Source organism: Molossus molossus, unplaced genomic scaffold, assembly GCF_014108415.1.
Source record: "Molossus molossus isolate mMolMol1 unplaced genomic scaffold, mMolMol1.p scaffold_m16_p_21, whole genome shotgun sequence".
Classification (NCBI taxonomy): domain Eukaryota; kingdom Metazoa; phylum Chordata; class Mammalia; order Chiroptera; family Molossidae; genus Molossus; species Molossus molossus.
In genome coordinates this window covers 47,542,626-47,559,573 of record NW_023425357.1, presented here as the reverse complement: position 1 = coordinate 47,559,573, position 16,948 = coordinate 47,542,626, and the positions used below count along the sequence as shown (strand labels likewise).

The following is a 16,948-nucleotide window of genomic DNA, read 5'->3' as shown; positions in this document are numbered from 1 at the left end:
CCATTTTTCTTCCTTCTTTTTTTTAATCCTCACCCTTTTCTCCATTGATTTTTAGAGAGAACGGAAAGGAGGGAGGGAGGGAGGGGGAAGAGAGACATAAACACACACACACACACACACACACACACACACACACATTGATTAGTTGCCTCTGGTACACACCCCAACCAGGACCAGGAATTGAACCTGCAACCCAGGTAAATGCTATTGACTGGGAATCAAACCTGCGACCCTTTGATCCGCAGGCTGACACTCTTAACTGCTGAGCCACACTGGCCTGGCCAGGGCCATTTATCTTCTTTCGTCGTCATTACCCGATTCCAACCTGTTGCCAGTCAGGACTTATTTTGTTTTGTTTTTTCATTGCATTTACTGGGGTGACACTGGTTAATAAAATTATGTAGGTTTCAGGTATACAATTCTATAACTTCATCTATATTCTGTATTGTGTTTGTCACCCCAAGTCAGGCCTCCTTCATCACCATTTGTCCCCTCTTCTCCCTCCGGCACCCCCTTTCCCTGTGGCGACCATGTGTTTCTGTGTGTGAGCTGTCTTCAGCCAGGGCTTTGCGGTGAGGGTTCTGGGGTCCTCCGGCAGTGACGCAGTAATCCAGCTCGGAGTCACGAGTGAAGGGGCTCGAAGGGACAACTGCTTTTGCTTTAGCTTCCTCTCCCTCTCATTCTGTGTGGTCCCCCGTGCTGTCCCAGCTCCGTGTTGGCTTGAAAGGGAACAGAAAGTGGATTCCTCCCCTGTGCTCACGAGGTTATGTTTGCTTGCTTGTCTCCTAGGTTTTCTGGGCAGTAATTTTTCCTGATATCATTGCAAAGCATTTCAACTCTGCATTATTAGACTTCAGTGAAAATGCTTTTAGTTATATGCTTTAATGTGTTGACTTTGAAAAGAAGTAAGGGAAGGGAGTCAAAGGTACAGGAGTCGCTTCAGAGCCTTTTCTGGCTATTGAGCCGTGTTATGGATATTAATAGTCCTGTTGTTTATTCATTGAGATGTTTTTTGGGAGCTTACCCTATGTATAGGACACAAAGATGTTTTCAGCTACGTGGTCCTTGCTTTTTTTTTTTTTTATCCTTACCCAGGACATTTTTTCATTTTTTGTTCAGATAGAGTGGGAGGGAGAGAGAGGAAGAGAGAGAGACAGAGAGAGAGACACATCGACGTGAAAAGGACACACCGAGTAGCTGCCACCCGCACGACCCAACCAGGGCCGGGGACAAACTGCAACCGAGATATGTACCTTTAGCGGGAACTGAACCCAGGCCTCTCTAGTCCACAGGCAAATGCTCTAACCGGTGAGCCAAACCGGCCACGGCTGGGCCTTGCTTTTCAGGAGCTCATGTTTTAGTGTGGGAGATATTCACACAGCTGATGGAAACAGAACATTAGCTTGGTTTTACTCTAAGGAGAGAGCAGGCAGGTGCTTCTGTTTGCAGGGCTGTCTGGGCAGTCCCTGGCACGCCAGAGGTGCACCGCGTCACAGCTACTTACTTCGTGACGTGCGCCGAGAGCCTGGAGGTCGAGGGGTCCGGCGCAGGTTCTGAGCGCAGCCTCAGTGGCCCGTGGTCGGCACGCTTCCCAGGGCGAGGGCTTGTGAAGGCCGAGTTCTCTGAGGCAGCAGCCAAGCTTAGTGTCTGATGTGCACATTTCTTTCCCAGGTAACGATGTTGGAAGGAGCTCGTACGGGGCCATGCAAGTGAAGCAGGCCTTTGATTACGCCTACGTGGTCCTGAGTCACGCTGTGTCGCCCATAGCCAAGTACTATCCCAACAATGAGACGGAGAGGTAAACATTTCACTCAGATCAGCCCCGTGCGTCCAGGTTGGTTGTGGCTTCTTAACTTGGAATTAACGCGCCTCCTCTTCTCTCTAAATGCATGCAGCATACTAGGCAGGATAGTCAGAGTGACGGCCGAGGTCGCCGCGTACCGGGACTGGATATCGAAGCAGTGGGGCTTGCCGGGCAGGCCCGCGCCCGCATGCGCCGGTGAGTGTCCCGCCCGCGGTCGCCGCCGGAGGCTTTCTGATGGTGTGTGTTTAACGGGAAGAAACGTTTTCCAATCTTTTGCCACTCTTTCAGGAAATGGTGTTACCTTGATAGTAGATTCTCAGCAGTTAGATAAATGTAATAATAATCTATCTGAAGAAAATGAAGCCCTTGGAAACTGTAGAAGTAAAACTTCGGAATCTCTTAGTAAACACTCTTCAAACTCTTCATCAGGTCCGGTGTCTTCGTCTTCCGCCACACAGTCCAGCTCTAGCGACGTCGTAAGTATGGAGACATGGCTCTCCGGAACCAGCCGCTCTGGAGGCCTGTTGTTGGGGTAGCTATCAGAGGGCGGAGACGACCCGTTTCCGATTTGTGACTAGGGGATCTTAGCAGCATTAGCGATCGTGTTGTTTCTCAGTGTCGTAGTAAAATTTCCAAGCATACGGCACAAGGGAACAAACGCGAGTGAACACCCGTCCGCACCCCTCTGGGCTCTGCCCCTCATGTTGCACTTGCCCATCACGTGCATGCCAGCCCCCATGCGCTGTCCTTCTCTGACCCATTTCCAAGTAGGTCTCAGAGGTCAGGGTGCCTCCCCGGGCAGCTTAGTGTGCTCATCACCAACCAGAGCCCATAAACTTGGTATAAAATTGACACATAAAGAAATGTTAATTGTACATTTACAAAATTTTTACAGATGCATACACACGAGAACCCAAATCCTAACAAGGGAGAGACTGTTGGCATCACCCTGGAGAGTTCCCTGGTGACGCTGACTGGGCAGTGCCCAGGCCCACCCCCAGAGGTCACATGTTGGGGTGTTCTAATACTACAGATCAGTGTTCTCTCAGGACTTTACCTCAGCGGGACATTGTGTATATACTCTGGTGTAAGCTGCTTCCACTCAGCAAGGTTTCTGAGCTTCTTGATTTTAATTCTTACCAATTGAGATATAATTCACATAGTCTTTACCCTTTAAAGATGTATAATTCATTGGTTTTTAGTATATTCACAGCGTTGCACAGCCTTCACCTGTCTCATTTCCAGGCGTTGGCATCACCTCCAGAACAACACTATTAGCAGCCCCTCACGATTGCTCCCTGCCCCTCCCCGGGCACCCTCGTCTACTTCTGTCTCCATCCCGATCGAATTTCTAGTATCAGTTACACCTGTAGTTACTTTCCCTTACCAGGGTTAATTGTGAGTGTACTTAATTGAGATCTTAAATGGGCTTACCCATTATTTGAATTTTGATTTTATGAGGCGTGTGACCTAAAAAGTAATCTAAATGTGGAAAAGACATAATTTTATTGTTGACGATGACTATGTGTTGTAATGGAGTCACGAGTCCTCATGTGCAGAATCGACCTGTGAGCCTTTCTGGTTCCTGGCGCAGAGCGGTGGAGGACACACTGAGCTAGCTGTCCCAGGGTACAGCGGGGTGGAAGCAGAGGCCTGTGGGGGTTAGGGCCTGAGTGTGTGACCCGCAGACCCTGGTGGAATGCGGGAGGAGGGTAGACCTGAGGGCAGAAGTAGCAAGGTCACGGCCCACTCCGCCCACAGACAGGCGGGGCTCGCCCTGGTCTGGGACGTCCGAGTCCACGGGTGCAGAGGGCTTCCTGATTCAGCATCACAGATCTCAGAGATGGGGCCTCGTGCCCCAACCGTTCTGTGTCTGGTTGGAGACCCTGATCCAGGGAGGGGGCTGGTCCTCACTCTCGCCCTTCTCTTTCCGCTGTACCATGGCTCGTTCTCTGTAAATAAAGACACGTGAGCATGGACCTCTGTGGGCTCCTCCGAGGCTGATGAACGGGCAGGCAAGGGCAGCAGACTTAACAAGGGCTACAGACCCTCGAATAAAAGAGGCCACTTTAATGTTTAGGGGAAAACTCAGGCAGTTCGTTTTGTAAATTCCTCAGTGTGCTTCCTTAAGCTCCCAAATGTTTAAATTTGGTCCAGGGGGTACTTAGTTGATATTGTTTTTCTTTTTTAATATTGAATATCTAAATTATTAATATATCACCTTGTACCTCATGTGACTCGTGTTAGGATTCTGATGCGACACCATGCAAAACCCCAAAACAGCTGCTCTGCCGTCCGTCCCCCGGGAACCGAGTAGGGTCACAGGACGTGTCCGTGGAGGCCTCGCAGGCAGGTGGGAAAGTGCAGAGCGCCCCGGCCACCACCACCATGTCCAGCAGCGCCAGCAAATCGCAGGTGTGTGGACTCGCGTTTTCATCGTGAGCATTCGTACCAAATGTCCAGTGTCGTGCGTGCCGATTGTACGTGTGCATCATGGGTTTGGAGAAAACTCCAGGTTTCACAACCACCCTGTTTTGTCCTAAGAGGCTCCAAAGCACAACAGTGCTTTCGTGACAGGGTGTCCTTGGTCCTCATGGGGCAGCACTGTGACACGGCCTTGTGGGAGTCCATCGCTGTCCTCATCCAGTGTCCCAGCCCGCCGCCCCTCCTCCACATTCAGCACAGAGTCGCATCCGGTTATCGAAAGGTTACTGGAGCGTGAAGCACGCGCAGGTGCAGCTGTCTGTGCGGCTCTCGCACATGTGCTCTGGAAATGGGGCGCACGCCTCTGTCCGAGCGCTTGCCGCCGGACCCGGTGCTGAGATGGTTGGGCCGCAGCGTCCCGTTCGGTGCTGAGCGTCAGCCTCGACGTAAAAGGCCGCAGAGCTTCTCTCCTTTGAGTTTCTGTGTTGCCTGGAATGTTGTTGTCCTGGGTAATGAATCACACGGGAGGGAGAAGCTACTTGCCACAGGCTCCGGCCTGCACCCACCCAGCACCGCGGCCCGGGGGCGCCGGCAGCAGCGAGAGCTGTACCGTCCCCAAGGCCTCTGCTCACGGCCGGAGCCACTTCACCTTCACGGCCTGAGACTGTGCCCCAGCAGACTCGCCCGGAAGTGGTGGTTGGCGTGCAGGTGACAGCAGGCGGTGGGCCCGGCATGGCGGTGCACCGGTGCCTCGAGCCGCGGGGCCGTTCCCAGGGGCGTTGGCTCAGGGGCTCCACCTGCCCTGAGGAAGGCACGCTGTGGCCTGCGTCTCAGGGTCCCCAGGGAAAGCAGGGTCCGTGTCAGAGCGCATGAGCGTTGACCCAGAAGTGCCGTGTCTGCCCACCAGGTCAGGCAGCACCCCCTGGTTTCGAAAGCTCCGGGGGCCGGGTGTCGGGGTGCTGGGGCGCAGCGAGGTACTGACGTCTTGTGCCCGCCTCCTTTTCCGCAGCACGGACCAGCCCGGCTCTTCCGCTCTTCCAGCAAAGGCTTCCAAGGTACAGCCCCAACCAGCCATGGTGCCCTGATGGCAAACAAACAGCATCAAGGCAAATCAAATAATCAGTATTTCCATGGCAAAAGGAGGAGACACAAGAGGGACACCCCCCTCTCAGACCTCTGTAGATAGTCGGCGTGGTTCGGCGGACTGTCTCCGGTGCAGTGACCTCACGCCCAGGACAGTGCCTGGGGACTCCTGGGCACGTTCAGGAGCCCTGTGCTGTCCACATGTCGATTTAGCAACTGTGTTTCCCAGCTCGCCACGGAACGGATCATGAAGACTGACAGCTGCGAAACAAAAGCACGCAGACGGGAAAGGCTGCTCATCCGATGAGCGTGTGCTACAACAGGGTCGTTTTAAGAGTTAAAGCTTGAATGTAAAATAAATATATTTCTCATTGGCTTTATGCAGAGTTAGAGGGAGTAGTAGTCAGTGTGGGTGGGATGATAGGAAGAAAATGGAATTTCGGAGGATGGGGTGGGAGGAAAACCGGTATCTCATAGAAGCCCAGAGTCCAAAGGGGAAAGTGATCTGTGCATGTGTTTTTTTAAATATTTTTGCATATATTTACCATTTTATTGTGTGTATATATAGATGACCATATAGGAAATTGATATTTGTAATAGTGGATTTGTTAATACTTTTTACATAACATTACTGTTTAAATTGTAAACAGATTTTTCTCAGGATTAGTTTGCAAAATAATCTGAATTGTCATCTTAACATCCACATGTAGGGACGTGATTAGTTCTCTTACTCGATTTGTCCTTGGCGTTGAAATGACCTAATAGGACCCTCTCGACCTGCTGCTGCAAAAATGTTCCCTCCCTCAAGAAAAGAGTCATGGTGGCAAATGACATTTATTTTATTTTGTACAAACAAATATATATATCTGTACTATGTACTTTTGTGTAAACACTGAAAAATCTCTGGTCATCTCTAAAAATTAACTTGTAACCATTTTCTATAGTGTTGTTGTCTTGGGCAATTACATGACTTTGTGTTTGTTTCCTTTGCGGTCTTATTTTTCTTTTTTTTCTGATGGGGAGAACAGGCCACCGTGTCGGGTCCCATCCCTGGGCACGAGCCCTGGCACGGGCTGCATGCTGGCGCCTCTCCCCGGCTGCGCCTGCCCTTCCCCTCTCTTTCAAGTCCGTGCTGAGCTCCCGAGGGAGAGGACACCTGTGAACAGCTTTAATCAAATCATACAAACTATTTTCTTACACTTCATGCTTCGGTGGTGTTGATCTTCCACAACGAAACGGTCCTTGGTAATGGGTCTATTTTGTATTGCCTTATTAAGACCAAGTACTTCTCGTCATCCCATTCTTCGCCCCTCCTTCCACGGAGTTGTTTTCTTTCATTAAAACTGTGTTAAACATTGGCTTGTTTCAATCATACTGTAAATTTTGGTTGTGGTCAGCTTTGAGTGCAAACGAGATGTACGATTCTGTTATTCGTCACATGTTGAGTTTGCAGCTCGATTGGGAATATTACTATGATCGAATGTAAGTGACCTTCTGAAAATGCTTTCTGTGGGTGACAGCGCTGTGCTGAGCTTTGGTGGTGCGGCTCTGCTCACGGCAGCATGTCGGAGATGGGTCTTTTCTGTGTAGACGTGTCAAGTACTGGTTGCTTTTAGGAGTTTCTTTTATATACATTTATGAAATACTGAAGACCAATCAGACCATTAATGGACACTTAGTGCGACTTTTTATAAAGAAAATAATGCTAAAGACCGACCAAAACTGATATCATCACTGAAATCAACAATTTTCAATATGTTCGTATTTAAATCCACAACCGAAAAATGTGTTCCAGGACTGGAAACTCAATACCTGTGTAAACCGTGGGAGATGTTCAATGTGATATTCCTTTGACAATGTTTTAAATTTTAGAGTCACATGTTATTCTGATTAGTTTTTATCAAGGTGTCGAGCCTGTGTTTTTTGAAACTAGTTTGTCATAACATATTGTGTGCATAATCACAGTATTTATTTTCCAGGACTATTGTGAATGTGTAGACTTATGTTTACTGCTAAGGGAACAATTATTTATAAAATAAAATTAAATTCAGTATTAGCTGCCTACTTCAGACACTTAATACCTGCAGAGATCGTGTTACATTGGCCACACTGAAGTTTTTTTTAAAGAATCACCCTCATTGTTGAAAGTGAATGTACTCTTAGGGTGCAGATATTAGTGTTCCAATAAGCATGTGATTTTATTCAAGGTGGTGGTAGCGGGAAGATAATCTTGATTCCATTGGGAATCTTAGGTTTTCGTCAATTTATTGGGAAAATAGTTTTTCCTGTACTGCTGACGTTTCTTTTTGGTAAACAGTATCTTTCTAAAAGAAAAAGCATGAAGGAGAAATCGAGGCGTGTACATTTCCTCAAACGACCAGCATTGTATTCGTGAATACTTGTATCTTGCAGTGGACAGTGGGGAGCTGTTCATTTTTCAATGCGAAGTAAAATACTTTCAAGAACTTTTAGTTTGCCTTCTCATTTGTTTTGTACATTTCATCTCTGTGTTTGACTCCTGCCTGTTTGACTTTTTCGAGGTTTGATGCTTAAGATTTGCTGAACCTGTCAGAAACGCTTCGCTTGCAGACACAGCCCACCGTCGCCGTGAACCGTAACCCGGAACCGTGACCTTCCTTTCCGGCACTTGGTCACGGATTCTGCCGCGCTGCGGGGACTTTTCTCTGGCTCGTGTGTGCGCCCGGCCGGTGTTGATGCTCCTTACGAAGTCGTAGTAGACGTTTAAATGCTGGTGTTTAGAGGTGCTGATGGGTCAGAGGTGTCAGCACTAAACCCAAGTGGTTCTGTTGGATGAGAAAGATCAATGCATTTTCCCTCCAGTTCTGAGGTGTCCGTGAGGTGCCTGGTTCTCGGCGTCGGTGTCTTGTCGGAGAGGTTGCCCGTGGTTTCCAGCTCTGACTCATGGGGCCGGCTGGTTTCGTGTGCAGCCGCCGTCCAGTCTTCAGGATTGGTGATCGCACGACATGTTTTACCCATTTCGAGTGTGTTCCATCTTACGTACATCTGGAACATCCCTTTAATGTTTAGGTTATTGCCTTGGCTAAGATATTCCTGGGTAAAGTCTTGACAGAGCAAAGCATGGGTGGTGGAGACAGCGTTTTTAATAGTGTTTTCCTCTAGAGTCTTAACTCTCCATGTGTCCCCCCCCCCACCCCCCCGTAATGGTGAGTGGGAGCTGTGTTTGCGTCCCTGGGGTCTAAGGCTTGGGGTCTCCAGGACTGGAGGGGGGCTGGGGAGCATGACTGCTGTGAGCTGCAGGGCCCAGTACTACAATGCCTGCTCCCGCAGAGGACCGCCCCCCCAGTGACTAGGGTGTGGTTGTCAAGGTCGCTCTGTAAAAATCCCTACAGCTTTGCTGATAATTTAATTCGTTATGGCTATATCATCTCAATTTTAATATTCATCTAGAGTTTTATCAATGATAACACACTGTTGATTTCTTAGTGTTCTAGTCACTAATTGGGAATATTGATAGGAAATTGATTGCCTCTCAGTTACTTTCCAAATAGTAAATGCTAAAGTATAAAAACGACATTGCCAATTTAGCTGTGACAAATATCAAAAAATGTTAAAATTAATGATCAGAAGAGTTTATTCTTACTCTTCGGTTCTTACTGCCCCAGCTCATTAAACTGTTTGCATTGGCGGAAAGCAACATTCTCATGAAATGTTTTGTGAGCAAAACATTCTATAAATGGCTCTATTGAACAGCTGAGTAGCCAAGTTATATTGCATAGTTACTCTTTATCCCAATTTTCATCAGTGACATCGTCCGTCTAGTGAAATGTTTAGAGAATGATGCAGCGTTGAAGTGGGGACAGACAGGTAGGAGCCATCCCTGGCAAGCGGCTTACAGCTTGTGAACCTCAAGACTGTAGTTAGCTGCCATTCTGTTAAGACATTTATGGGCAGGATCGTGTTAACATTTATTAACAAATTTAATATCCCACTTGATATTCAGCGTCACTAAGAAGCGAGGTTGCACCGTGGCAGTGATGCTGTGGCTCGAGAGGCTGACACCCAGAGCCCCTTCCTCGGCCGCGTGCCCTCGAGCGGTGTTGCCTTTACACCTTAGGCCGCTCGCTTCCCTCAGAGAGAATGAGCTAAATAAGCGGAATGTTGACAGAATTATTAACCAGAAGGATTGCCTAGAAACTCGACTGACCTAGTTGATATCCAGAATTAAATGTTTACTTAAGGACAGTTTTTAGTTAATAAGCTGCTCATGTTTGTTTTATTCTTATCGCAGTTTTTTTTTTTAAGTATTTGGCCTTTGCATTTTTTTTTTTCTTTATTTATTTTAGAAAGAGAGGGAGAGAGAGGTAGAAACATCAATGAGAGAACATCAACTGGCCGCCTCCTGCACGCCCCCCACCGGGGATCGGGCCCCCAACCTGGGCATGTGCCCTGACCGGGAATCGAACCGGCGACCTCTTGGTGCAGGGTCGACGCTCAGCCACTGAGCCACACCGGCCGGGCAGATGTTCTCTTCATTTGTGCATTTCAGCAAGTGTTGATTGGCATCCGCATGTCATCTGCATTCTAACCTAAGCCCTCGCCGTTCCCTGTGGCCTGGGCTCCTTTTCTCTGCAGCAGCTTCTGCGCGGCCTGATGCCAGGGAAGGTCTCCACCGAGGAAACAGTCTGTATGAATTGGTTAGGAGTCTTGTTGTATCTTACAGGTGCTACTGTAAAGAGAGACTGTGAAGGGAAACAGACTGGTGGGGACCTGGACGGTGGGTGGGGTGGGAAGTCTGGAGCCGTGACCTGACTCCTGTGGACTGCGAAGCCGCGGTCTGAGCGAGGTTAGCGGTTACCAGCCGCGTTCTCTGAGCTGAACCTTAAGCTTCCGCTTCCAGCTCGGGTTCTGTGCACGTCCCGGCTGCTTCCTAAGTCACACTGTCACTGCCTTTGGCTGACGGTTTATCCTGACGGGTCTTTTGTCCCCAAGCTTCATCTCGAAATTTAAGATTTCCTCCCTCTGATTCCTATAGATTGAAAATTTCAGGAGTCTCTTTTTAAAAATAAGTCATTTGAAGGTCCTGTAGTCCTGAAATAACCCGAGGACTCGTCCCAAGTGTCGGTTTTCACTCGGTGCCGCTCGAAGGCACCCCTTACCCCCCGCGTGCAGACTAAACAGCCGGGGTCGCAGTGGGGCTTGTGGGCGTACGGTGTGAGATGCCAGTTTTTAGTGGGATGTACACAGCTGCATATGTTAGAAGTTTGGTGAGCCCGTGTCTGTCTTTAATAACCTGTGTGTTCATTTCCTCTGATCAGCGTTGCCTTCTGTGTTGAGAAGCGTGGACCCCTGGGAGGTGCTGGAGGTTTGACTCATCTTGACAGCCCTCCCGTCTTGTCTGGTTGCCGCCGCAGAGCGCTAAGGACTGTGCCAGAGAAAACGCGATTTGACACGAACGGGTTACGGAGTCTCAGCGTTTCCTGAGGTCCCGCCACCGGGCACCAGTTATCGATCCTGTGAATGAATTGCACCCCTGGAAGGTCTTTCTAGTGAACGGCGACTTCTTCAAAGATGCCAATGGTTTGCCTTGAAAATTTTATGAATTGCATTTCTACACACAGCTGCCCCAGTGCTCCCCACTGGGCTTATTATTCATAATCCGCACTTCAATAAAGGCTTTGTGCTTTCATTTATCTTCGGCACCCCTGGTGTGAGCCTTTATGTGAAACCTGAATGGCCGCCTTCTCTTCATTTATCTTGTAATTTTAAAGAGCCCTGTTTACACAGCGAGAGCTTTTCTTGCACAAAGATGGCATTGCTGTGGGTTTTTATCCTCGTTAATGCCCGTCCCGGAGTTGGGTGATTCCTTAAGATGCTGTTTTTCCTCGTGCCCAGGTCCTGGCCAGAGGCATCCAGTTGCCTCCCGCAGCCCCCGGCGAGGCTGGAAACGGGCCCCCGAGGATGTGGTTATTCCAAGGCCGGCCCGGTTTTAGCCTTGGCTTTAGTGCAAGGGGTCACGCTTGCTGCACTGAGAAACGGGGGTGCTTCCCCACGGGTTCCTCACACAGACCCTAGAGCAATGAAAATGTTTCCTTCTCCAAAGGACAGAGGGGGCAGGATCCGTAGCCACGGGCCAGCAAACCATTCCTCCGAGCCCTCCGTCAGGGCAGAGCTGGCTGCCCAGGCCCCCCGAGTGGTGGACACGGTCCTGGGTCGGCCACAGCATCCCAGGCTGGATTCCAGGCAAGAGTGGCCTGGGCAGCTGCCCGTCCAGCCTGCTCACTTCTCACGTTGACTGGCAACGTTCTCTTTAAAAAAGAAGAAAAAGTATAGTCCAGTTAAATACGTTTCTCAAATGGTAAATTAGAGAGTTAATGATATACAGGCAATTTGGTCCATCTCCTCAGACACCGAATTTACTGAATTTCTCAACTAATGAATGTGTTTCCTTATGAAGGCATGTAAGATGTAAATAAATACCTGAATAAAGGGACCTAATTTTCTTTCACCCCCACTGAGCTCCCTAAAGCTGCTTTAACGTTTTGGGATGTATCCTTGATTTTTTAAAATGCATTTACAGCCCTGGCCGGTTCGGCTCAGCAGTTAGAGCGTCAGCCTGCGGTCCAGAGAGACCTGGGTTCGGTTCCCGTAAGGGCACGTACCTTGGTTGCAGTTTGTCCCCAGCCCTGGTTGGGTCGTGTGGGTGGCAATCAGTCAGTGTGTATCTCTCAAATTGATGTTTCTCTCTCTCTCTTTTGAAACACTTGCTAGGATGGAAGTGTTTAAATGCAACAAGGCATCTGAGACCACCCTGTTACTGTTTCTCTGTTTCCAGTTTTTGGGAAGTGCAGCCCTGGACAAAACAGATGGCAGAAAATCAGTTTCATTGCTCGCTCCCCACCACCTGCCCCCTCAAACTTGTTCCTTTCATTTTAAGACCCGTCAGTAATGGCAGCAGCTAAAACTAAAACTCTAAAAACAACTTATCTGTCCCCTCAAAATGCATAAAAATGAGTTACCTGTCTTAAAGTAGGGGCGACTGTCATGAGCAAAGAGGAAACGGGCGAGAAGGCTCCGGTGCTTCCGAGAACCTGGGGTCTGCTGGAGAAAGAGGGTGGAGGCGGCCTGGGGGGTTGCCAACAGGGACGCCCCAATCCTTAGCAGCATCGTGCTTTTACTGTTTCCCGGGAGACACTTTCTTTGAACTCCCTTCCTTGGGTTCTCATTATGTGTGTGTAGAATTTCCTCTGTGACTTCTGCTCATTAGAGTCCAGTCAAGTCTATCAGAGATGCCCTGTATTTACCAGGTGGGTTTAGGAATGCAACAACTGTGACTTAAATTGGGGCCATTTTTCACCTTTTATTTTTTCTTTATTGATTTTTAGAGAAAGAGGAAGGGAGAGGCAGAAACATCGATGAGAGAGAACATCAATTGGCCCCCTCCTGCATGCCCCCTACTGGTGATCGGCCCACAACCTGGGCATGTGCCCTGACCAGGAATCCAAGCAGCGACCTCTTGGTGCATGGGTCAATTTTCAGCCACTGAGCCACACTGGCCAGGCCCATTTTTCACCTTTTAAGTAAAATGCTTTATACTTCTTGTTTGTCAAAAAAAAAAAAAAAAACAACCCACAAAGCATTAAAAACCCCAAACAAACTAATCTGTCAAATGATCCATTTGGGAAATAGTATTAATTTGTGTATATACATGTATGTTTCTAAAGCAAGAAGCTAACTCCTACTTGAAAGCATGAGATTAAAACGTTGTTGAAGAGAAACCCATTAGAGATTTTTAAATGTCAACATTTAATGCCAACATCGAAATGAAAGGGAAAGAGAGGGTTGTTAAAAGTATCAAGTGGACTATTTACTTGGTGTATAAAGTAAATGAAAAAAATTTTTTCTTTATTGATTTTTTTAGAGAGAGAGGAAGGGAGAGAGAGACATAGAAACATCGATGAGAGAGCATCAACTGGCGGCCTCCTGCACGCCCCCCACTGGGGATCAGCCCACAACCTGGGCATGTATCCTGACCGGGAATCGAACTGGTGACCTCTTGGTGCAGGGGTCAATAGCTCAACCACTGAGCCACACCGGCCAGGCAGGTGTATCAATTTTCAAAAGCACTGCTGCCCACTCGGCTGCAAACCACACAGAGTGGTTGTGAAGTGGCTTACATCACGCATCTTTATTTCTTCACAATCCAATTCAAGAAAACAGCTTTCACACAGCAGGCAAGACATCTCCCCAGGGGGACAGCAGGTAAGGGACTAGGCAGCAACCTGTGGGAATAGAAACGGGCAAGGCTCCAGGCAGGGCAGGGGTGGCGGGAGGCCCTGCCAAGACAGTGACAGGAGGTGGATGGGGGCAGAGAGGCAGTTTTGTCATCATTTAAAGTGTGTCTAAAGTTTGTCTCCCACCCCCTCCCTGTGTGCTCCCTCCCCGGAGGCCACCACTTCCAACTTTTGGTGGTTTGTGGGGGGGCATGTTTACCTCCATGTTTCTGAATAACACACCTCTAATAACTTCGTTTTTTTCCTTTTCTTTTTAAACTTATCTTTGTTGTTGAATGTATTACAGATGTCCCTCTTTCCCCCCCTCTTCTCCCCAATCCTGCCCCCCTCCTGCCTTCCCCACCCTGTTGTCTGTGTCTATTGGTTATGCACATATGCAGATAAGTTCTTTGGTTTCTCTCTTCCCGCCCCCCCTCCCCATTTCCCTCTGAGGGTCATCAGTCTAACAACCAATTTGTACTTACCAATCCCTTCATCTTTTTCACCCAACTCCCCTCCCAGCTGGCAACCAACAAAACGTTCTTTGTATTTATGAGTCTGTTTGTGTTCTGCTTGCTCATTTTGTTTGTAGAGTCAATTGTTGATAGATATGTATTAATTGCCATTTTATTATTCATATATTTTAAAATTTGTTTTTTCTTTATTGATTTTAGAGAGAGAGGAAGGGAGAGAGAGATATATAGAAACATTGACGAGAGAGAACATCAATCGGCCACCTCCTGCATGTCCCACACTGGGGATTTGGCTCACAACATGGGCTTGTGCCCTGAGTGGGAATCGAACCGGTGACCTCAACCACTGAGCGACACCGTCCGGGCTATTGTTAATATTTTTTTTATCTTCTTCAAGAAGACCCATCAACATTTCATATAATACTGGGTTGGTAGTGATGAACTCCTTTAGCTTTTTCTTGTCTGAGAAACTCTTGATATGTCCATTGATTCTAAGTGATAGCTTTGCAGGATAGAGTAATCTTGGTGGTAGGTCCTTGCTTTTCATCACCTTAAATATTTCTTGCCACTCCCTTCTGGCCTGCAAAGTTTCTTTTGAGAAATTGACTGACAGCCTTATGGGAGCTCTGTTGTATGTAGCTAACTGCTTTTCTCTTGCTCATTCAAGATTCTGTCTTTAAACTTTTGCATTTTGATGATGTGTCTTGGTGTGGACCTCTTTGGGTTCATCTTGTTTGGGACCCTCTGTGCTACCTGGACTTGTATGTCATGTCTTTCACCAAGTTAGTGAAGTTTTCTGTCATTATTTTTTTAAATAGGTTTTCAATTACTTGCCCTCTCTCTTCTCCTTCTGGCACTCCCATGATGCAAATGTTGGTGCGCTTGAAGTTGTCCCACAGTCTCCTTATACTATCTTCATTTTGGGGGGATTCTTTTTTCTTTTTGTTGTTCTGATTGCGTGTTTTTGCTTCCTTATATTCCAAATTGATGGTTTGCTTCTTAGCTTCACCTACTCTATTATTTATTCCCTGTAAATTATTCTTTATTTCAGAGAGTGCATCCTTCATTTCCGACTGGTCCTTTATTATGCTCTTGAGGCCCTCACTAAGTTCATTGAACATCCTTATAAGCAGTGAACTCTGCATCTGTTAGATTGCTTATCTCCATTTCATTTTGTTCTTTTCCTGGAGTTTTGTTCTGTTCTTTCATTTGGAACATATTTCTTTGTCTCCTCATTTTGGATACCTCCCTGTGTTTGTTTCTATGTATTAGGTAGAGTTACTATGTCTCCTAGACTTCCTAGGGTGGCCTGTTGTAGTAGGTGTCCTGTAGGGTCCAGGGGCACAGCCTCCCTGATCACCTAGGGGCCCTCAAGGTGCACCCCTAGTGTGGACTGTACACCCTTCTGTTGTAATTGAGTCTTGATTGCTGTTGTTACATCAGTGGGAGGGATTTATTCAGGCTGATCAGCTGCAAGGATGGGTTGTGATGACTGACCACTGACCTCTGACCACCTTGGAGGATCAGCTGTGCAGGGCCCATCACACAGAGCAAGACTTACTTCAGCAGAGCTCTGGTACCCACTGAGTTCGCTCACTGAGTGTCACTTGTGGAGGTGGTTGGGTGGTGGTGCTTCGATGTGGTCTGAAGCTGTCCACTGGGTGTGCTGGCCAGAGCCAAGGTCAGCCACTGCCTGTGTTCTACCCGGGGCCACCCAGCATAAGCTACAAGCAATCTGCCGACGGCTGCTGCTTGTGCTGGGCTTGGAGGTGCCCAAGCAAAGCCAAGCTATGAACCAAGGCTGGCTGCTTCTAGTGCCAGGTCTGGGGCCACTTAGCAAGAGGTATGGGGCTCGCTGTGGCCAGATGCTACTTGTTGGAGAGAATTTAGAAAAATCTGAAGCAAAAGGCAAAATAGGCCAATCCTATGGTAAAGCCAGTGGAAATAGCCTGGGTGGGGCTGAAAGTTGGGTGGGGCTGAAAGTTGGGTGGGGCAGGGCCTCAGGGAATCACTAGTGCAGGGCAAACAGTGTGAGCCAGGTTGCTGAAGTCCCAGATATGGGGGCTGTCTGCCTGCCTTGTGGGGGAAGGGCTCATCTAGGGCACAACGGTCTCCACCAGCATATCTGTCCAGGAAAAAGCTGCGTCTCTAGTCCTCGCCCCAATGCCAAACAGCTCAGTTCTTCCCCGTATGCCTCTGGTGTCTTTTATTTATTTATTTATTTTTTATTTTTTTATCCTCACCCGAGGACATTTTTCGATATTTTGTTCAGATAGAGTGGGAGGGAGAGAGAGAGAGAGAGAGAGAAACATCGACGTGAAAGCGACACATCGAGTGGTTGCCACCCACACGACCCAACCAGGGCCGGGGACAAACTGCAACCAAGGTACGTGCCCTTAGCGGGAACCCAACCCGGGTCTCTCCGGACCACAGGCCGACGCTCTAACCGCTGAGCCAAACCGGCCAGGGCCCTCTGGTGTCTTTTAAACTGCCTCCCCTCCATGCTGGAGCTCAGAAGGAGAGGGTCCCAGTACGTCTGTGCAGGGGCCCTTTAAGAGGAGCTGCCTGGGGCTCCAGCTGCCTCAGTTCCCACTGGTTTTACAGCCAGAAGCTATGGGGATTCTCTTCCTGGCACTGGAACCCTGAGCTGGGTGCCTGGTGTGGGACAGCGACCCCTCAGTCCTCAGGGAGGACCTTCCCAGCCAGGGTGTCCCCCTGGTTTTTATCCTCCACATGTGGGTGTGGGACCAGCCTGTCCGCCTCTGCCCTCCTCCCAGTCTCCATGCAGCTTCTTTAATGTCATAGTTGTCGGACTTCCCTTCAGCTCGACGTCAGGCGGTTCTGAAGGATGGTTGTGCTGCAGTTTTGTTGTGATTTTGACGTGATTGTGGGAGGAGGCGCCCGCGTGTCCC

The 16,948-nt window shown here is 48.5% G+C and overlaps 1 protein-coding gene across 1 annotated transcript in view; it reads left to right on the top strand.

Moving 5' to 3' along the window:
• The window catches only part of TENT4B (terminal nucleotidyltransferase 4B), a 56,371-nt gene extending 48,612 nt beyond the window's left edge, over nucleotides 1–7,759 (top strand). Inside the window, exons 8-12 of the mRNA XM_036275355.1 lie at nucleotides 1,672–1,798; nucleotides 1,896–1,999; nucleotides 2,093–2,280; nucleotides 4,052–4,219; nucleotides 5,238–7,759. Coding sequence (XP_036131248.1) covers nucleotides 1,672–1,798; nucleotides 1,896–1,999; nucleotides 2,093–2,280; nucleotides 4,052–4,219; nucleotides 5,238–5,414 — 764 coding nt within the window. The 3' untranslated portion in view covers nucleotides 5,415–7,759. The remainder of the gene's footprint in view (nucleotides 1–1,671; nucleotides 1,799–1,895; nucleotides 2,000–2,092; nucleotides 2,281–4,051; nucleotides 4,220–5,237) is intronic.
• Nucleotides 7,760–16,948: the final 9,189 nt, after the last annotated feature.